The sequence below is a fragment of the Pogonomyrmex barbatus genome, unplaced genomic scaffold (genome assembly GCF_055798465.1).
Source record: "Pogonomyrmex barbatus isolate J1 unplaced genomic scaffold, ASM5579846v1 scaffold2, whole genome shotgun sequence".
Lineage (NCBI taxonomy): Eukaryota > Metazoa > Arthropoda > Insecta > Hymenoptera > Formicidae > Pogonomyrmex > Pogonomyrmex barbatus.
Window position 1 is genome coordinate 512,900 of NW_028297116.1, and position 22,973 is coordinate 535,872.

Below are 22,973 nucleotides of genomic sequence, written 5' to 3' on the forward strand. Positions count from 1 at the left end.
TAAGAAAGCTTTATCATTTTGCTCCTTTATTATTTTGCGAGTTTCACAATGTAGTAATGGGTTAATTAATGATGAGTTAATTGATAAGAATCTCTGAATGAATACGTATTCGCCAGATACACCGGCAAATGAAAGCGCGCGGCGAAGAACGATGATCCAGCGCTACGAGCGTTCGATTGCTAAATTGCAACGAGATGTTGGTCTATAAATGATAAAATATGTGCTTATAGTGCACTCGACTATTTTAAGTAGTAAGAGTAGCTTTAAATCACAATCTCTACTTTTAAGTCTTAAGAGCGGTATTCGTAGTCATATTTAAGATCTCATATTTAAGATCGTCTTAAAATTACACTTCAACCAATAAGATAGCTGTACAAACTTACTTAAGACAATCTTAAAAATAAGAATGAACTATGAATACCCAAGGGCTTGACCAAATTTCAATTGTAAAGTTTAGAACCTGACACGGTCCTAAAAATATTAATCTAGAAATGCTTTTTGTCAAAAATTACTTAGCTTACATTACAGCATAAGGTTTAAGATTTAAGGCTTAAAGCTTAAAGTTAATTATACACATTTTGTAGAGGGGATTATTCCTGCGCATAGTACAATCATATGGGCATTCCATATCGATATCTTTGATCTGTGCGCGCCAATCACGTGACCATCCATGGCGGAAACCAAGGAATGAATGAAGGAATAAGAAGTAAGTATCATGTTATAAGCATAGTCACATATATTCATTTTTTCACAAATTTTCCGTAATAGATAAGTGTCTGTCGTGTTTAATTTCGTTGAGTTCAAATAGAAATATAACCGCGAGCAAACCTAGCGACTATACATTTTTTTTATGGATTGCTCCTATTGGTTGTACTGTATTCTCACGTCCATGGTAGTAACCAATGACTGCGTTCAGCAAAGAAAATAATTTTCTCTGCATCTTTCAGATTTTTTAAAAAGATTCTTGTATTTGATTTCTCATTGGATCTAAATATATCAATCAGATTAAAGAAATTTACAACAGTTGAAAATTAAATTTAATTTTATTTATATCATTATTCATTTTATTTATAATTTTTCGATTATTATTTCGATAAGTATTCTATTTGCTGACTTCGAGTCGAATGAAGAAAAAAGAGAAAAAGACAGAGGAAAAAGACAGAGAAAAACAAAATAAAGAGAGAAAGAGCTGAATCGAGTCGAGTCAGCAAATTGAAAACGCAAATTAACAACTCGCCGATCTCACCACACATTTTCATAGGGAAAGCTCACTCCGGTACAGAACTCACTGGTTCTTCCTCTTAATGCCTCTCAATAGTTCTAAACGTATAAACCAATCATATTAAAGACTCTTACTACAGTTGGAAAGCTGCTTTTCCTGCTTTTCCTGAACTCAGCCAATCACATTTACCTATCATTGTTACTTCTGCGATTTGTGAGAACGCAAAAGAACAAATTTGAGCTACGTTCAGAAACATCATCCGAGTGCTCCGTGTGTCATTTCATCCCTATTTAACATTCGATGAACAACAAGGATAAAATGATTGACAGTCAGGAGTCATTCGGGTGGTATTTCCGAACGTAGCATTGGTTGGAGCTCCCAAGTTGGAGGAGTGGAAACCACTGTTCTTTCCTGTTCCGCGGAGGAGTGGTGGTGAGCGCGCGGTGAGCGCGGTGTCCCAGCGATAGGGTGCGCGATGCGCGCACAGTGCGTGTATGATGGTGTATGGTGCGCGCGCGCGCGCGCGCGTGTGTGTGTGTGTGTGTGTGTGTGTGTGTGTGTGTGTGACGCGGCCGTCGGAAAGCGTCGTATAAATAAACGGCGAGCTCGCGAACGATTAGCATTCGCGGGACCAATAACGGTCACGGTCGGTTGGACTTGTTGGAGTGACACAGACGGCTGCTGCGGCATTATTCCCTCCCTGTTCCCTTCACCTCTTCGGTGTTCCTTCAACCGAAGATGTCGTCGCCTACACAAGTGGTAAGAGGACAAGGTTGCGATAAATGGTTTTGTTTACGTCAATAAAAGTGACGTATCTCACCCTCTTTTCACGTGCTCGCTTCAGTTTTATTTTATTTTATTTTATATGCATATACTTTTTTTTTTTTTTTTTTTTTTTTTTTATTAAACTGGATCATTTCGTCATCGCTCTGTCACATTGTTACCACTCAATTCGAATCGAGCGAAACTGTTGCTTTGTTTCTTTCTTTTGTATGAATCACATTTTCATTCTGCCTCTTTGTTAGATGCGCGCGAGCTTTCGAATAAAAATAGAATTTATTGAATTAATCGAGATCGAGGTAACTCGCGTAATAGTTGGAACTGAAAGATAAATATCCTATTTACATTTAAATTTTGTGGCATATCAACACCATTGTATACCACACACGAAATTATCGGAGCATTTATTTATCTATTAGATTATTTGTTTTTTTTTTAGAAACAGTTTTCTGTTAAGACTAGACAAGACTCATTTAATTATATTTTCAATAAATAGTTGTTATTTCAGATTTATTTTCAATTATTGTTTAATTATTAATTAGAAAAATTACATTTTTTCAGTAAAAAAGAAAATAGATAAGTGATTGGTATTGTTTCTTTGTATCAAAAAAACCTATATAAAAATTTGTACTATTATTTATAAATCATATTGATTTTATATTTATATTTTACAGTTAAAATATATGTTAAAATTACGCATTATAATATATATATATATATATATACATATTTAAAATTAATATATACACATTGAGAATTATACTATTATGTACTAAAATTTATTGTACACAAATTGTACAAAAATTATTGCAAAAATAATTTATATTTGTATGTATATGATTTATATATTTTTTAATGATTTTCTAATGTTTTTAAATACTATTAAATTCTTTTTTATGCGACCGGATAATCAAATTATCAATTATTAAGTTGGAAGATATTGTTGATGAATCACAAAATGTGCATAGAAATTATAAACCGAATGGCAAAAAGCTATAAATTTCCGTATCGTTACGTGTATCCTGTTTAAAACCCCTTAATTCAATACAGTTGTTATTGCAATAGAGTGCTATTAGAGAAACTATCATATTGGCATAAAGTGACTGCTCCATGTCAAGATCATTGTATATTCTGATGGTACCATATTGAATAATGTATCTACTATCATATAACTAGTTGGACAATGATTACACTTCAATCGTTGTGGATAAATCGCATTCAAACATGCACTATCATCAAATTTAAGAATATTTGAAGAGTAGCTTGCAAGAAATATTTTGTACATAATGTTTGAAATATGAATACATATGAATACATTTTGATAATTCATTTGCAAATAGGATTGTTTTGAATATTTATATTTAAAACAAATGTTTAAAACATACTTCGGAAAAGTTTTAGATTTTTGAATAATAATATTAGTACATTTATTTTTAATACAATAAAATAGAAACAAAAATTATATCATTATGTTATGTAGATCTATTATCAACGAATTTTTTAGTATTTAATCAAGTAATAGATTATTTTTATACAATAATATAAATAGTATTTATTTATATTAGATTTATTTTAGATCTATATAAGATCTATATAAATATTGTTTTGATATTAATAAATCAACATTTATATTTATATTTGTTTTTACTTTTACTACGACGTTTAAGTACGGATATTTTTGAGAATTGAGACATATTAGTTATTTTTAAAAGATTGGGATTATTGACATAAAAATGGGATCAAAAGATAAGAATTTAAAATGAATCCGATATCGCGGACGTTAAATTCTAAAAAAGTAGTTTATTATAGAAGAACATATATTTTTTATTTTTTATGGAACTTTTAGAAACACATGTCTCAATACACGGCAAAAATAGTTGTTTCTTATTTCTAAAATTGTGACTATAAATAAAACTTGAAAATTACGCGCATTTATATACAGAGTATACCAGATTTTAATGGCAAATTTTGTCAATATGTTCTATGGATCTAAATAAGAAAAAAATATTATATAAATGTCGTTTACAGCTTTATCAAAAATTATGACAAAAATACGAAAAAAATATTAATACAATGTAAGATATAATGTAAAAATAAATCAACAGTTTAATCTATTTATCTAAACTGTATTTACTATCTGAGGTCATCAAAAATAATATACATATTGGCACCTGTAGAATTAATTGATACTCTATTTCAAAATGTAATAAATTTGCGTAATGAATTGATTCGAAAAATTAATGATGCGTTCAATGAAATGAAACAAAATAACAAAATTCATAGAGTAATAAATTTGATTTTTGACCATCAATCTTGTCAAGAACGGCAGATATTTTTTTAATCTTATATTATCAAAAACGGTGGCTTATTAATTATATTTGACTAATCTATGTGAAAATAATATTATATATGATGTCGAATTTTTCATAATTGGTCCGAGAATTTATTACATAAATAATATTTTATATATTATATGTTGTATTTGTCATTTAACATTTTTAATTAAATTTTAAACAATTCTTTATAAAATGAACTGTAATTGATTTTAGTAGCTTAATATTTATCAAAAATATAATTTTTTTAAACATATTGTGATATAAATTCCTGTTAAATTCGAAAAACTTAATTTTGAATACTAAAGTATTCAGATTTTAAACTTTTAATAATAATAGATAGTTTTTACGTTTTGTCCCATTACGCACTTTATTATATATTAAGCCAAAAGTGGAAAACAATCTTTCGATACTTGCAGAGAATGCAACTTGCAGATGTACGAATTTGCATAGATAAATTAAACATAACATTATTTGTATTGTTTCGGAGCTATCACTATGATATCACTATGATACTGGACTGATAGCTTTTATATTTTGAATTAAAAATAAATAGTCACCGAATTAAAAATAAATAATCATTGAATGTTGAACTTTTGTTTGATATTGGTATTATTCATAATTATTTATAAATGACATTGTTTCAAGATAATGTAAAAATTATATTCCAATTCTTCTATTTAGTTTTGATTTAATTTCTGACCTATAAGGTCAAACGGTAATCTAGTAAATTGGTCAAGTAATGACATGATGTCATCGCCTACTACAAAATAATTTAAAACAATTTATATCAAATTTTTCTCAACATTTTGCAAAAATTTAATCGTATTTTAGTAATTTTTTTCAGTGGTATATCTCTTATTGAGAACTGTATTCAATGTAAAAAAATAAAAATTATGTGATTAAAATTTATAGATCATACAATGCATTTATTGTATGTATATATTATATTATGTGTTTAAAACATGTTTAAAATATTAAAAGCACGTGTTAAAGAGAGAAAACATAATTAAAAAATAATTTTACCAACTTTATACATATATAAATAAACATATACCATCAATTTTTTTCTAGAAATTAAGAAATATTGCCGAAATAAATAATAATAAATAAATGATAATGATAATAATAATATGGAGTGTATCATTTTTGTGGAAATAGAATATATATCTCTTAAACTTGACGTCGTATAAGGAACGTATCAGATAATAGTTTAAGATTTACCAAGACCGTGTGATAGTGGCTTAATATTAGATAGCCGTTTAAAAATCAAAATAAAAATGTCACTTACATCCTTAAAATTTTTATTTGATCAATATATTTTGTTGTACAATGTTAAGTTTTAGATACACGGCTATTTTCTTCTTCTTTTGCATTAAAATGAGACACTCTGTATTAAATATAAAGAATTTTATAATAATCAAAATAAGCTTTTAATAATGTGATTATATAACGAAATAATTATTTATCAACTTACCGGCATACATATGATTTATTTAACTTAACTTGCTCAGAAAACTTGTTTATTCATTGATTTTATTGAGTGTTCGATTACTGAATTGTGAAATATTGAATGATAAATTAAAGATAATTAAACATGTTTATTTTAAGATATATCTTTGTTTTGACATCTATTATTATTGTTTTTTATGAACTTGATGAAAGGAAGAAACACAGATAAGTAAGATAATCCTAAGATAAACGCTTGTGAAAGCTACTGAAAATAAATTCTTAAAATTGTTATTTTAACGTGGTTAAAATTGAATTATGAATATAAACTTACCAATGAAAAATCTTTTTGTCTTGCATAATTACATAATTGTTACTGTTATCTGGTAGAAAAAAATAAATGAGCTGTTAAAATTATATCGTGTATGCCTATTTTATTATTATAATTATTATAATTATTATAATTTTATTATTATATAAAATTATCGTGTATGCCTATTTTATTATTGCAGTTTTGTTACAAGTTTTCCAATATATAATAAGGCTATATTTTTATATTTTAGATAAAAAGTATTGGTCCGAAGTTGGTACCGTTTTTCAAGAGTGTATCGGTATATTTTGTATTACTTGCTGAACAGCCATCTCTACTGACGGCATGTTTTAAATGTTTGCCGATAATAAGTCTTATTATTTTTGTCCTATTACATGGAATCAGTTTGTCTAAAGAGTAAGTATAAAGGTGTTCATTACATATACGGATATTAATGCTAAATCAGATATTTCTGTTTCCTGGTAATGTTTTTGTTTTAAAATGTTATTGATGCAAAACATCATTCTATTTCCTGGTAATTTTTTTTACTGTAAAATGTTATGTCATAATATAAAATTCCTTCTTCTTACAGATATGCCTTTTCCAGGCGTATATTAACGGGATTAGTGTTCAGTTGCATAGGTGACGCACTATTAGTGTGGCCTAATTGTTTTACTGCAGGAATGTGTATGTTTGCTATTGCGCAAATTATGTATATATTTGCATTTGGATTCAAACCGCTCAATTTAACACTTGGAGCGGTATTATACATGTCTTGTTCAATTGGTAAGATTCATGAATATTGCAAATTTTTTTTTTTTTTTGCTTAACCAGATATTCATTTTTATTGATCATTATCTATAGTAATTAATGGCTACTGTTTCCAGTTATATATGCTTTGATGCCTGGATTGAACGGAATTTTAGCAATAGGAGTGCCAATTTATACAGTATTACTTACCACTATGGCATGGAGAGCCATATCAAGAGTACAATTTTTTGGGGTAAATTTATATACTAAATAGAGAGAGAGAAAATGATAAAAACAACATTTAATTTTATATCCTTTATATCTAGTTGGTTCTGTTTTGTTTTCTTTAACTATGTGATATTCAGTTTTCTAATAAGTACTTTTTTATTTAAACTTTTATTAATTAGTTTTTGTATTATTCATGCAGGAATTAATTATATTTTATCCATTACAGGAATTGTGGACATGGACTAAATTGTGCAGTTGCATTGGTAGTATCTGTTTTGTTATATCTGATACTTTACTCGGATTCCATTATTTCCATAGTCCATTACCTTATTCTCAGGTATGTATGTACGTATGTATACAATAAACTTAACTACTTTAAATTATTCGTAACTGTTTGTTTCGTAAAATATTATTTCGAACAAAAATTGTTTGCATGTTATCAAGAAGGTTACATAATATAATTTGTTTTTTGTTATCTTGCTTTTTTATCAAAATATAAAAATAAGAGTTTTTTTAAACGGAAATCCATATCACCTTGGAATTTTAAAGAGTATCGAATTCTAAATAAAAAAGTATTAGATTATATAAGATCACAAGAATCAGTGAATACTAAAATATTTTTAATATTTTTAATAATATGTAACTAATATGTAAAAGTAAATATGTGAATAAAATATGTAAATAAAAAAAGATGTCATGTGTACGCGCAGTGCGTGGGAAACACTTAGTTAATGCAAAAGACATGTTTTACAAAATAACATTATTTTTATTAGAAAATTCTAAAAAGTTATACATAAAGTTATACATATTTTTAAAAAAGATATACACTTAAAAAAGGTAACACTTAGTACACGTCCCACGTTGTAGAAAAAAAAACATTTTTTAAAAAGATTTGATATAAAAAATTGACACCAATTTGTAATCATAAATAAAATCAGGCCATCTGTCAGGCCAGGAATGTGTTGGTAAAAAGAATGAAATTTTTATGCGTGAAAAATATAACATTTACCTGGTTAATTTCTAAATCTAGATACAAAATATATTCAAATATATCCAAAATAGTGAGCGAATAATTTAAAGTAGTTAAATTATGTCACTGTATATGTAATATGTATATATAAACACACGCGCGCACACAGAGTATTAATTTATTCCATTTTAATGGAAATAAGATATTTTTTAAACTTGATATATAAAAAAATTTTTCATAGAAAAGTTTTAAGATTTTAAAAGAGAAACATATGAATACTATTGATTTGATATTGAATAACCAAAAAATAAAAGTCGATGGTGTCAAGGTCACCATTATTTTTTTAAAAAATATAACTTTTGTTTTAAAAAAATTATGTCTTTTTTAATTTTAATAAAAAATATATTAATATTGACTTTTATTTTGTAGATATCTATTATGTTGACATACTATGCAGCACAATTAGGCATAGCATTGAGCGCAGTAGATTCGAAAAACAACAGTAATATTAGAGTACCTACCAATAAAAGCTGAAATATTTATTCTTAATGTTACTTATCTGGATAAACTCATTGGAGATATAAGAGATACAAGACATTTGTAGATACAAAACAGATACAAGAGAAATCTTTTTACACGTTTTATTTAAACTATGTGCATAATTCCAGTAGAAAAGGATTGTGATAATCGTTCTTGATATACTGAATACTTTAAAGCTATATTATTGAATAAGAAGACTCAACAGAGTTTCAGTGATAGAGTATTGTACCTTTGACTGTAGAAATAGACTTCTATTTCTTTTTATATTATTAATGCAATGCAAAAAAGTGTCCTATAGAGATTTCATACTGACATTTGTGGTTTCCTATTTTTGTATGTATAAGATTTTTTTGTATGTATAAGAAAAGATTAAAATATATTACTGTTAAAGATAAATATAATAAAAAGATATTAGAACTTTTAGTATAATATTACTCTAGCGAAGACTTTGTTTTCTATTAAACTAAGACAATTATTTTATAGTGTTGTAATGTAAAGACCGATCTTTTTGAAAGGAATTTAAAAAGAAAATATTTGTTATAATTATTTCTCATTCACATATAAATATATATATAATCAAATATAAAAAATATTATATATGAAATTGATCATTCTTTACATATATTTAAAATGCAATAGCTTATCTGCGATATTCGTAAATGGCAAAATATTAATATTAGTCTTGTAAAGAAAATTATTATTGTATAAATATCTACCATGTATAAGTTATAATATCAATAATCTATATTTGTAATCATTCTTCAATGTAAATTATCATCTTACTGTGAATAAGTTGTAATACAGATATAAATTGTACTATAGAGATATCGCTTATTATGTATATATATATATGTATAAAATTTATATTATGTGTTCCTGTATATATTATGTTACACATGACGTATTAAGCTTATTATCTATTATAGACGTATTATCTTTGTTATAATATAAATTGTTAACACTGCCATCTTTTGGCAAAATAAAAATTGAAATTTAATTTACATCAAGAAGAACTAAAAAAATGTATAGTTGTATTAAATTTTTCAATATTTTATAGTGAAAATATATTTATAAACATAAAAATACTAACAAATTAATTCTCATAAAGTTTTCAACTTGATTTTCTCTCTCTCTCCTTTTTCTTCCTCTCTATCTATATATTTTATCTTTTTTCCTTTCTCTGTATTATACGTAATTTTTAAAAAATGTCTCTATGTTAACATATAATTTTTTTATTTTTTTAATGTACATTATAAAATTGAAAATATTAAAGTTATGCTTTTTACAATAATGAATATTATTTAAACTATTTCGGATGTATTATACAAATAATATTTTTATTTCCCCTTTTTTTGTTAAATACAAGAAATATTTTCAGTTATAGAAATAATATAACAAATATAACAATTTATATATATATATATATATAATTTTCTTAAAATTTAAAATATAAATATTACAATGTAGCTTGATTTCCGTTAATATATTACTTACAAATGGAATTTGTATAACATGGTTTGCATATATATTAAAATACACCGTATTTATAAAAGCAACATTAGACTTTTTTAACGAGGACACATGGCATGTCTACCTCCATCCACAGGCAATGTCGCACCTGTGATAAAACTGGCATTGTCGCTCGCTAGAAATGCGATAGCTTTTGCAACCTCTGAAACGTCACCCGTTCGTCCTAGCGCATGCAATTTTTTGGCATATTCGAAGTAATTTTTAAGCTGCTCTTGATTCATTCCACTTCTTTCATGGAGATGGGTTATTATAACGCCAGGATTTACGGCATTTACACGCACCTAGTGTATTTTAAAAATAATATGAAATGTAATAGCACTTAAAATAAGTCATTTGTTAAAAACAAAAAATCGGACAATATTTTTATACTTGTTTTGATGCCAATTCTAAAGCAATGCAACGTGTAAATTGATCCACAGCTGATTTACTCATGCAGTACGCCAAAACATCAGGAAAAGATCGTAATCCACCTATACTAGAAATGTTAACAATATTTCCTTTTGTCTTAATTAAGTGTGGCACTGCCAATATTGTCAATTGGTATACCGAACGAACGTTAACGTTGAAAATACTGAAAATATATGTTTTGACAATTAATATTTTAATCACGTTTTCTTTCTTATAGAATAAAGTTTTTATTCAAATATATATACTAATTGTTAAATAAAAAAATATATACTTTAAAAATATTTAATAAATATAACTCATGTTGTAAAACCTTTTGTAAATATCAAAAAGAAAGATTATGATACTTAAGAATACTTGATTCTTAAATCATATTAAATAAATGAAAGAACCAAGTTACTTATATTACTAAAATCAAAAGTTTCTTCTAATATTGAGCTTTACAAATTATATTTACATTTTTTTTTACTTTATAGTATAAGAAACTAGTTAACTTATTAAAAATGAGTAACTCTTTTTTTAACTCTTTTTTTTTTTCTTTTTCCTGTATATCATATTACTTTTACATACTTATCATATTGCTCCAAGCTTGTGTTTTCTATACTACCCATCTCCAAAATTGCAGCATTATTAACTAAAACATCTAATTTACCATAGTGCTTGATTGTCAAATCGATGATATTTTTTACATCCTTTTCATTAGTTAATTCTCCCGTTATAATAAGCGGCTGAGACTGTCGACAATGTTCAGCTACTTTATCTAAGTTATGTTTGTTACGTCCAGTTATTGATAGTGATGCACCAAGCTGAGCCAGATGAATAGCCGTTGCAGCTCCAATTCCTGAGCTGGCTCCTGTTATTAAAACAACTTTTCCCGCAAAAGACATCTAAAATATATAACGTTTCACAATACTGTTGCATGATCATGTGCGATACGGATTATGTAGTTTAAATTATTATTTAGCAGTAATATTATATTAGATTTATATTTGCAAATCAATAAAAACAAACTTTTTGTATTTAAAACAACTTAGGAAGGAAAAAAGAGATCATTGATGACCAATATAAAACAAATCATATTTTAGTTAAAATATATAAATATGTACTTACTGTGATATTGCATCAAATGATAAAATTTGCAATATCATAGTTCTAATCTATGACTGTCGGTTTTAATTCGCAACGCAACAATAAATAGGTAACGATAAGTGACTCGGCATCAGTGTTATCAAGCTTATCTTACAGTATTTCTGAATCGAATCTTATGTGTAAACTTCAAATTCTATTAGCTTTTAATTTGTATATAAAATTATTTTAATAATAAAAATTGTCATTAAAATACTAAAAATAATTATTGTACATAAAAATAAGCGTTTAAGGAAGAAATTTATTTACAAAAAATGTTTATTAAAATTTTTAAAATAAAAACATTTTTTAAACTCTTTGGAATAATCGAATCTTTTACAGAAATATAAATTTCAAATAACATAAAAAACGTGGTAAACTTCAATAAAATTTTCAAATTACTTATATTTTGATTGTGTTATAAAATATAAAAATATTATTCCATTTTTTGCTACAAGAATTTTGTTTACAGAGATAGCATAGCAAAACACACACACACACACACACACACACGCGCGCGCACAATCTGAAATATTTTTTAATGTATTTTCTTGAAACTTAATAAACTTAATATTATAATATAGCTTAATTTTCGTTAATACATTAATGTAAATGCTATGTATAATTTGTATGATATAGTTTGTATGTATATAAAAAATATACCATATATATTATTTCAAAAGATATCAGATTTGTTTAGCGAGGACACATGGTGTGTCTACCTCCATCCACAGGCAATGTCGCACCTGTAATGTAACTGGCGTCGTCGCTCGCTAGAAATGCAATGGTTTTTGCAACTTCTGAAACATCACCAGTTCGTCCTAGTGCATGTGTCTCTTTACTATGCTCGAAGAAGTTTTTAAGTTGTTCTTGACTCATTCCACTATTTTCATGAAGATTAGTTATAATAACGCCAGGATTTACTGCGTTCACACGCACCTAGGGCATTTTAAAAATAATACAAAATATAAATATAATAATATTTAAAAGTTATTATAAAGTCAATATTAATATCATTGAAAACAGAAACTAGGTTCGATATTTCTACACATACCTGTTTTGACGCCAATTCTAAAGCAACGCAATGTGTAAATTGATCTATAGCTGATTTACTCATGCAATACGCCAGACAACCAGGAAAAGATCGTAATCCACATACACTAGAAACGTTGACAATATTCCCCTTTGTTTTAATTAAGTGTGGCACTGCCAATATTGTCAATTGGTATACTGAGCGAACGTTAATGTTGAAAACACTGAAAATACATATGTTTTTACAATTTTAACATATTTTCTCAAATAGAATCGTTTTGTTATTCATATACATATACATATACACACATATATATATATATATATATATATATTAAGTGTTAAAGATTATACACTTTAAAAATGTTTAGTAAATATAACTTGGAAAGTATGAGTCTTTTAGAGTAGATATCAAAGATAAAAATTATGTAGTATAATTCTTGATTAAAAAATCATGTTAAATGAAAGAATTAAGTCATTTATTTTACCAAATCCAAAAATTGTTTTTAATATGAGCTCTTCAAATTAAGTTTGTATTTTACTTTATTTTATAGTGTAACAAATACTATATACCCTAAATAGCTCTTTATTAACATTTATGTATATTACATTGCATTTACATACTTATCATATTGTTCCAAGCTTGTGTTTTCTATACTACCCGTCTCCAAAATTCCAGCATTATTAACTAAAACATCTAATTTGCCATAATGCTTGATTGTCGAATCGATGATATTTTTTACATCTTTTTCATTAGTCAATTCTCCCGTTATAATAAAGGGCTGAGATTGTTCACATTGTTCAGCTACTTTATCTAAGTTATGTTTATTACGCCCAGTTATTGACAGTGATGCACCAAGCTGAGCCAGATGAATAGCCGTTGCAGCTCCAATTCCTGAGCTGGCTCCTGTTATCAAAACAACTTTTCCCGCAAAAGACATCTAAAATACATAAATATACGTTCCTCAATACTGTTGTAACACGCATAATCATAATGTGCCATATGAGTCACGCAGTTTAAGATTATTATTTAGTAATATTGGATTTGTATTTCAAATCAGTAGAAACAGAGTTTTTGCATTCAAAATAGCTTGGAAAAAAAGATTATTATTATTATTATTATTATTATTATTATTATTATTATTATTATTATTACAAATTATGTAAATCGAATTACGCTTAGTAAATATATGAATATATACTTACTGTAATACGACGATATTGATGCGTTGACTTGTAAACTCAAATGATAAAGAATAGAATATCGGACCTCTAATTTTTATGATGATAGCCGATTCTGACTCACAGTACAACAAAATAGGCGACGATAAGTAGATAAGTGATTCGGCATGTAATAATATTCAAGGTTTGTTCTCTTTTAGCTGAACTTGCACAATTCGTCTCTTTTTCTTTCAAACGTAGAAGAAAAAGAGAAGGAAGATGGAATGTACAGTGAAGTTCATGTAAAGAGAACAGACTTTTGGAGGATCTATCTCACTCCCACTCTTCTATTTATATATCAGGAAAGATATCACACAATTTAAATGCTTTCAAATCTTGTTTTAAAAGTTATAGTAGTAAGTTTATTTTAAAAAGAAAGAAAGAAATATCGAAAAAGAGCATTCTTAGCATTTTTGAGACAAGGCGATTATATCTTATTATTAATACTGCAATAATAGAAATAACTTATAGATAGTATATAATAGTTTTTTAAATTTTCAATACATTGAAAATCGATGATAAAAATAAATACAATAATAATTTAAACACAGGACTGTGCAACAAATTTTCGGGATCCTAATTTAAAAGTAAGGAGGAAGCTTTTTTATTCGTTCACAAATTTAAATTTTTATGACATTAAAAATTTTAATTTTTTAAATAATCAAAACTTAAATAATCAAATTTTGAATAATCAAAATAATATTATATATTTAAAAAAATAACTAGTATATATCGAAAATTATATTTTCAATCAAAATTTTAGAATCTCTTAACACTGGCTCCGATGTGATGCACTCGCTTTATCTTTTATTTGCATAGTTTTATCTAAAGACTAAAATATATGTGTATGTACATTTCATATAACGTATAGAAGATAAAGTAGTGTAAAAGTAATGTATACACATGTTATTTATTAGTGTGTTTAATTTGTAGGCTCTAAATCGAGTCAAGCATAAAAAAAGAGACAGAGAAAGTGATAAAGAAAAACTATGAAATAAAAGGAGACAGAACTGACAATGAATCGATCACAAATTTATTTTTTTTAATTAAAAATTATTTTAAATTTATTTTAAAATTTTTCAATTTTGGATTCGAAAAACATATTAACATTGAAGAGAGTGAGAGAGAGAGAGAGAGAGAGAAAGAGAAATATCAAAAGGATTTAAATTTTTAGAAACTTATTTATAAAATTTAACAAATGTTTAAATTCTTTAAAATTTTAACCAATTTGAAGAACTTGAATTGAAAATATACATAAAAAAATGCAATAAATTAATTTTTTACATTATTTTTTATAAGTTTTTATATATAAAAAATTTTATCTTATCTTATTATTAAGATAATATGACATTTTATTTTAACTTATGCATATATAATAATATCATATGATTGATAATTGATTACAATAATTAATTGTATAACACATACGAATAAAATGCATTTATCCTCTGAATAGTTTTATTAAAATCGCTTGCATTGCTGTTGTCATAAAGTTTTTTGTAGCTGATATAATTTCTTATATGAGATATATTGATATATGTAATATAATTATTATGTAGGTTTTATTTGTTCCAATTCATTTGTTATAGTTGTTAAGTACTCTTCAATTTTCATTAATTGTTCAATGATATTCGTATTATTCCATTCTTGTTCCTTGATCTTTTTCACAACTCCTTGAAGAGATAATTTGGCGCTTCCTAACATTTTTCTCTTCTTAATAATTCCGACATTAGTAGCACAATATAAATATGCTTGTGCTAAATTGCAACATAACTCTAATACATTTAAAGTTGTATCTTCACTGTGATACCATTTTGGATTTGAAGTGGCAAAACGATACGCTTGTTGTAGATACTGTGCCGCTTTTTCTTCGTCAATATCCGTTTTTCTCAATATGACAAGTTGAGCGTACATTCTCCAAATATCTGGATTATTAACTACATTAGAAGTAATTCTTCCAAATAATTCCAAGCTATTTGGAAGTAAACGAGATGTTGGATTTCCTTCCACATCATTAATATTATTTATTATAGCATTTGTTAATATTTGAAGAACTTCAACATCTAAATGACTGCTTTTCAAGTCCAAAATACGATGGTAACATCGAATAACCTACACAAACCAAAACAGTTAAAAAATATTTAAATAATTATAAAGATATAGTTACAAAAATTTCAATGTCTAATACAAACAATACTACAAATATAATAATACAAATGATTTAAAAATCTATTAATCTTAAAATCAGTTTAAATAGTTTAACAAAGAATTTTCATAGAAAATTGTCAAATAAATACTTACTTCTGAAAAATATCCCAAATCAATGCTTACAACCATTAAATTGTCCCATACTTCCCAACGATCATAATTGCATTTTATGGCATCTTGTAAAGATTTCCAAGCTCTTGATTTATCTCCCAATTTTATGTATGCATTTGCTAAATTGTTCCATGCTTCGAAAGTCTGCAATTTTATAATAATTTTACAATAAAAATTTTGTTTAATTTATCAATTGAAAAAAATAATACCAGAAATATCTGTATATATACATACAGATTGTTCTAAAGCACAATATCGTCTATACGCCATAGCAGCTAACTTCCAATCTTCTATCTGCAATGCTGCATATCCTAGCCTAAACCACACAAGTTCTTGAATATTATTCAGTTCGGCCGATAATTTCAAATGTAGTACAGCCTCAGCATACTAAAAATATAAAAGGTAAATATCACACATTAAAGATTTGAATAAAAATATTATGTTAAATTCATAGCTCACGAACTAACATCTTTCTTTGCGAAATAATGAAATCCCCAATGTCTTTGTACTCTACTACTTTTTTCTTCGGATAATTTCCATGCCTTTTCATAATTATTCACATCTCCAGTTGCATCTCCTAATAGACACCATAATTTCACCGTTGACTTCTTAGATATTTCTTGCTTAATAATTTCAGCTGCCTGATAACGTTTGCAGATTATTATATTTTAATTTTTACATTATATTATATAATTAATATAAGATATAAATACCTTGTGTTTCAAATTTAACGTGTTGTAACAAGTAATCACATTCTCCCATAATCCTAGCTTTGTAAAGACTTCCAAAGCTCCTTTCACCAAACCGAGACTGAACATTATATTAGCCCATTTCTCTTCCAATATCCAAATAGGTTTCATACCGCTCGCAAAAAATAAATCCATTCTTCTGGCTACAGGTGCTTTTATATCATTATAATCTTTTAGTAAAGACTCTGCTTGCATCATAGATCGTTCAACAGTTCTTTTGTCATCAGATTCCAATAAGCAACGATAGTACAAAGAAGTCATTTTTAATGACCAATTCTTTGTATTCTCTACAACTTTCTGTAATAAATATTTTCTAATAGTATTTATTAATGACAAAATATAAAATGCAATGTTAATATTGTAGCTTACAATTAAATAGGGTCTGATTTCTTCGTCAGTGAGTTTGTGCTTGGGTTGACAAAGCTGCAATTGAACACTATTAACTATTAAAATCTTTCTATAATACTTTTATTAGCCATAATTTATATATAGATATGTAAATTATACTTACTATTTTGCTAAAATTATTGCTTCTTCTACTGCACCCAATTTAATCTCTTCTTTATAGTCTGAAAACTCAATATGTTCCAATCTTAACTCATCATTTAAATTTACAGATTTTGGTACATGCTCACAATTTATTGAAGGAAAAATATCTTTATCCATCTCTATATTCAGATATAATTGTGCTTTTTCTTCTTGTTGATACCTAGTACGTTTTCCCATTGCACCTTCTAAATTTAATCTTAAGCTTGCTATTCTTTGTGCACATTCAAGATGTTCCTCAGAATTTTGTATTCTTCTATAGTACAAGTAAAATCTAGCAGTTTCTAGATTGAATAAAAGCTTGCAAAGAGGATCTTCTTTTAATATATCTAAATTATTAATTTCCATTATAAGATTCTCGACTTCCTCAAATAATATACCTGAGTTTTCATCTAATATATGCTGATGCAACAAAATAGTTCTAAACAGCCACCAAAGACAGCTTCTATATTTAAACTGTAGATTCATGTTAAAAAATATTTTCTTAGACAAATAAAGAAGCTCTGGTTTTTGTACATTTATATTACACCCATCATGCAAAGATAAATCTTTGAGTGCTTCATCTCTTTTAATTTTCAACCAATCAATATCCTTATCAGTACGTGGACCTGTCCAATTACATTGAACAAAATGTAATAATGAAGCTATTCCTGTACATAACCATAATAAATGTACATCAGCCTCAGATGAACTATTATATATAATTTCTTCTAAGCTATCGTCATTCTTTATTGGCTTGATAAATATAAGAAGTTTATTTATTACATCTTTATATTGGCCATTTAATATGTCATCTATAATATCTGGTAAATCTGAAACTAAAAAAATAAAAATATGAAATTTCTTAAAGAAAAAAAAAATATATATATATATATATAATAATTACATATTATATATATATATATATATATATATATATATATATGTGTAATCATTATTGTATATAATGATATAATTAAAAACAATAAATTATGTAAATTTAAAGTGCTAGAAATTGTCAAAAATCAAAGACATAGCAATTGTGATTATAATATAACGTACCTTCATTTTTAGAATTAAGCAAAAGTTTAATTTCTATATTTTTGTCTATCTCGCTTGTATGTGGAGTCATAGTTTTATAATACAATTAAAAAATACGTTAAAAGCTAATGTATTTATATATTGTATGTTTAAATTGGATGTCAATTTTTCATACAAAACATAAATACCATGCGACTACACTTTTTTTTTTTTTTTTCTCTTTTCCTCCGGTTGGAGGATGTCGGATTAATTCCGACTATGTGTCTTCAACCCTAGGGTTATATAACACAGGTTTATCTAAATCCTTTATAAGTTTCTCTGTATTCTGTGATATTCTAGTTCAACTTTCTCTTTATCCACGTTTAGCTTTCTCTTTATCCTTAACAAATTGCATGACGCAACACAAAAATTCATGTGAGGACAAAAGACGTCCCACTCACTCCATGGCTAAAGACCAACTCATGCGACTACACGTGATTATTAAGGTTATAGGTTCGTAACAGACTTGTTCTTCGCCGTTGAACTTTCTACACTTTTTCACTCCGTGAAATCATCCGTCCCTCATCCATTAGATTCTACAATGGAAAAAATATCGTTTTAGATCAAATCTTTTGTACAAAAAATCTTTTTTATGCAAAAATACGCGTGTACTTGATTTTTTTTATCAATACATGCAAATTTTAAATTTCGTCATTAAAAAAATAATACACTTTTGTTAACACTTTGTAAACTGTTTTAACTTTTGTTAAAAACCCATAAAAAAATATGATTAAATTAAAATGAAGATATGCTAATGTGTTTGTGAAAAATTTAAATTATAACTACTGTTAAAAAAAAAATAAAAAGTGTTTATAACTGTAAAATGGATGGTCAACGTTATTGCTTCAGCGAGTGCTGCATCAAGCCAATAACATTTAAAGACATAGCTTCATATTGGAAGTTCTTACTATTGACTGCATAATTTTAGTTTCTCTCTTTCTCTCTCTCTCTCTCTCTCTCTCTCTCTCTCTTTATGTTCTAATATTCAACATCTTACATTCAGCATTCAACATTTAAAATCCAACATATAAACATTTAATACATGTACATATACTATATATGCACATGCGATATACATGTGAAATGTGCATATGTGAAATGTACACATTTCATATGTATATGTATTTGAAGCCTAGATACGTATGATTGCCTCATTCATTGGAAGTCCAAGGAATTATGTTTGTATGTTTTCTGATAAACAATTGAAATTAGAATGAGCAGAATTGAACGGAACAGAAGTGAAAGCCAATTTTGTCAAAGTAATGATGATAATCACAAGTCAAAGTAGGAATTCAAGTGCGATCTTCAATCCAAATAATTAATGATTGACATTATAATCATTAGTTAAGCCAATAACGCACAATAGATGATGACGTATGAGGATGAATTTTTTTTTTTTTTTTTTTTTTTTAATAAAGCAATGATTTTTTTTTTAAGCGATAATTTTTTGTTGCGTAAAGCTGGTGGAAAAGCTTTAATGGCTTTAAAATTACGATGGAAATTGATCGCAACAAAGCGGAAGAAGATGGCCAAGATGTAAGGTTTCTCTGAGTAATAACAGACCACCGGGAAGATATATTCCAAATTTTATTTGATTATTAAAATTCTATATAGTTTATCACAATAACATTAGAGAGTTGCAATAACCAATTTGAATTTTGAAACATCTCTAAAATACTGAGCTGTGTTTCGTTCTTATATAAGAAACGTATCGTCAACAATCGCTATCGAGAATTAGAGAGACTCATTGTTAATTTGATTTTATCGAAATCGGTGAAGTTAAACCTAATAATAAATTCTTCGCAATCATCAATATTAAAAAATTGAAGTTATGCAGTTATTTGCAAAATCTTTTACATGAAAATTTAATGAGGTTTTAATTTAAGCATAAATATAAACTCGATTTTTACTTAATTGAAATAACTGTGACATCAAATACATCAAAATGATAGACACCAAGCGGACAATGTAATAAGCGGACCATCAACAAACTACTATTAAAAGTCAATAATCTTACGAAAGTATAAAATTTATAAAATTAGTATAAAATTTGAATAGTTTATAATCTTAATATTAATATTCAAAACATATGTTATGATTTATTGATAGCCTAATATTTATTAGATATGTATATTTACTTTTTATTAATTTCTTCTTAATCTTATTAATTTTATTTCTCTTGGTATTTCAATGCGATTGGTCAATTCTTTTTCCAATCTTGCGAGATCTCGGATCGATTTCTAGCATCGTGGACATGAACTTTAATATCTGTCTACAATAGAAGTAGTAAGCCTTAGACCATAAGAAATTGATCAATCATAGTCGATTATTCTCCTCACATTCAACTGTGATTGGTCAATTTTTTACGATTTAAGGCTTCTATTGTAAACGAACCTTTATTTCACAAAGAGCGAATATTAAAAAAAGCTTGGTGGAAACTAGATTAATGATATCATCGATATAATTTATGTCCTTATGATGAGAAAAGTTAAATCTAACATTTCTAGGAGATTTTGCTATAAAAATTTAAAATAATATAATTACGAGATGGCAAACCGTATTAATTCTACATTAAACAATTTATTAACATCTTACAAAAAATGGATTGTAGCAAATCCGCAGATACTGTCAGATATCGAGGCTACTGTCAGATGTTTGTCATACTTCAGTTTTGGTTAGAAAATGATCTGTCAAACTTTATTGTCATTATTTGCCATGTATAACATTAAATATGTTTTTCACAGGACAATTGCGCAATTCGAGCTTGGCCGTGGAATTAATTTATTCTATGCCAAATCTGATTGTATTCTGCAATGACTTGCTTATGTACAGTAGCAAAAGTCAACATCTGAAGATACCTCAATTTGATTCAAAGATTAAAGTTTGGTTGACAGTGGTAGAATATACTGAGGCACTGCTCGAAGTGTCCGCCAAAAAATTATGGGGACCAAAGGGAAAGTGGTTAATAATCATAGTTATACAATTGTTTAAGTAAGCATTCACTGTCCCATTTTCTTTGACAACAATAAAACAAACATGATAATATATTTTTTAATGAAATATATATTAAGATTTTTTTTTTACTAATATTTGTTCATTTTAGAACCATATTAAGATTATTGTTAATCCATGTATATAAGGAACGAATGACGAAAAGTCCAGCGACACCTCCTCTTAATAGAGAAAAATTTTTTAATAAAACCATTGATAGCATGCAACTAAAGGAAGGTTTTATGCTAAAAAGATCAGGGACAGTTGTTAGAAGTATAAAATATTCAACTCCTATAGAGATGCGAACATGGAAAGCTTTGCCTCCTATTACAGATGAAAATGAAAATTTAACTAACAACCAGGAATTTGAAAGAAATCTTAAACTAGCTGAGGTTGGTTGAAAGTTAGTACTGTATTGTACGTATGTGAGTATGTTAGTATGTATTGTTACATAAGTAATTAATCATAAGTGTTTTAAATCGGTATATTCAATATGTATTTCAATATTTGTTTATATTTTTAGTTTGTAATAGGAAGATATTTTCAGTTTGTACTTCGGTTAAAACTAAAAAATTATAAAATTATTATTATTACTATTTTGAATCTTTTCTATTGAAAAACTTTATTTAAATCACTATGTTTTAATAGAAATAATATTAAAAGTAAATATCTTTTAGAGTCTTTATGTGACAAAGCCATTGCTTCATCTTGGATGTATATATATTACGAGCCAGAAACATTGGCCACCATGGATATTGTCTCTTATTATTGATATAGCCAGGTAAATAGCATACTGAGCTACTATAAGGTAATTAATAAAGCATGATTTTATATTTAATTATTATTATTTGCAGTTTAAATGTTTTCACTCGTTGTGCACAAAAAACATTCAGCAAAGGGGAGAAGGAAGAACTTGTACGTCGGAGACTCAGTTTGTTATTATACATTTTAAGATCACCGTTTTATGATGAGTACAGTCGTACTAAAATAAACGCGTTGCTTAACACGATATCCACTTCTGTGCCTTTTGGCAAGTATTTGGCAAGCGCTGTGAAACAAAATTTACCATATATGCAGGATACATATTTTTATATGTGGTCGCGCTAACATATTGTGAACTCATGAAACACGTGTCAGCTAAACTCTGCAAATACAGGAGTTATGACATAAGCATTCCATAATCCAATAATAATTGGAATAAACATTATTATTATTATTATTATTATATTATATTTTTCTCTATTATATTGTTGCAAAGGGAATGAATTTTAGGCAATGGTGTTTGTAACTGGCATATTTCTTTAATTTATGGAAATAAATTATATGAAGAACATTATGGAAGAGTTATTTATCATTTTAGTAGTTTTGTTAATTTATATCTTAACACATTAGCACATAAGTATGAAGTAAATCG

The 22,973-nt window shown here is 26.9% G+C and overlaps 5 protein-coding genes across 7 annotated transcripts; 2 read left to right on the forward strand and 3 right to left on the reverse strand.

Annotated features, from left to right (window-relative positions):
- The first annotated feature begins 1,531 nt into the window (after positions 1–1,531).
- LOC105426028 (lysoplasmalogenase TMEM86A) lies at positions 1,532–9,679 on the forward strand. Its single transcript, XM_089076597.1, has 6 exons — positions 1,532–1,981; positions 6,348–6,511; positions 6,687–6,880; positions 6,982–7,097; positions 7,299–7,409; positions 8,472–9,679. The coding sequence occupies exons 1-6, from the start codon at positions 1,961–1,963 to the stop codon at positions 8,574–8,576; spliced, it is 711 nt and encodes a 236-aa protein (XP_088932723.1). The 5' UTR covers positions 1,532–1,960; the 3' UTR covers positions 8,577–9,679.
- Positions 9,680–9,900: 221 nt separating this feature from the next.
- Positions 9,901–11,885, reverse strand: LOC105425951 (uncharacterized). Its single transcript, XM_011636980.2, has 4 exons — positions 11,628–11,885; positions 11,088–11,404; positions 10,482–10,683; positions 9,901–10,393 (listed from the first exon to the last, which is right to left on the reverse strand). The coding sequence occupies exons 2-4, from the start codon at positions 11,402–11,404 to the stop codon at positions 10,151–10,153; spliced, it is 762 nt and encodes a 253-aa protein (XP_011635282.2). The 5' UTR covers positions 11,628–11,885; the 3' UTR covers positions 9,901–10,150.
- Positions 11,886–12,027: 142 nt separating this feature from the next.
- On the reverse strand, positions 12,028–14,074 carry LOC105425950 (uncharacterized). The gene is made up of 4 exons (XM_089076593.1): positions 13,881–14,074; positions 13,299–13,615; positions 12,697–12,898; positions 12,028–12,581 (listed from the first exon to the last, which is right to left on the reverse strand). Exons 2-4 carry the CDS (start codon positions 13,613–13,615, stop codon positions 12,339–12,341), a joined length of 762 nt encoding a protein of 253 aa, XP_088932719.1. The 5' UTR covers positions 13,881–14,074; the 3' UTR covers positions 12,028–12,338.
- A 1,261-nt stretch (positions 14,075–15,335) lies between these two features.
- Positions 15,336–19,104, reverse strand: LOC105426027 (tetratricopeptide repeat protein 27). Of its 3 annotated transcripts, none has more exons than XM_089076585.1 (9): positions 18,990–19,104; positions 18,551–18,717; positions 17,475–18,327; positions 17,333–17,399; positions 16,928–17,260; positions 16,682–16,855; positions 16,449–16,601; positions 16,197–16,358; positions 15,336–16,007 (listed from the first exon to the last, which is right to left on the reverse strand). In XM_089076585.1, exons 2-9 carry the CDS (start codon positions 18,618–18,620, stop codon positions 15,447–15,449), a joined length of 2,373 nt encoding a protein of 790 aa, XP_088932711.1. In that variant the 5' UTR covers positions 18,621–18,717; positions 18,990–19,104; the 3' UTR covers positions 15,336–15,446. The 3 variants fall into 3 exon arrangements, with proteins under 3 accessions (XP_088932711.1, XP_088932712.1, XP_088932710.1); XM_089076586.1 differs by lacking the exon at positions 18,990–19,104 and having other exon boundaries at positions 17,475–17,532; positions 17,599–18,327; positions 18,551–18,733; XM_089076584.1 differs by lacking the exon at positions 18,990–19,104 and having other exon boundaries at positions 18,551–18,733.
- Positions 19,105–21,003: 1,899 nt separating this feature from the next.
- Pex16 (peroxisomal biogenesis factor 16) lies at positions 21,004–22,890 on the forward strand. Its single transcript, XM_011636978.3, has 5 exons — positions 21,004–21,242; positions 21,313–21,559; positions 21,672–21,951; positions 22,237–22,340; positions 22,414–22,890. Exons 1-5 carry the CDS (start codon positions 21,116–21,118, stop codon positions 22,664–22,666), a joined length of 1,011 nt encoding a protein of 336 aa, XP_011635280.1. The 5' UTR covers positions 21,004–21,115; the 3' UTR covers positions 22,667–22,890.
- Positions 22,891–22,973: the final 83 nt, after the last annotated feature.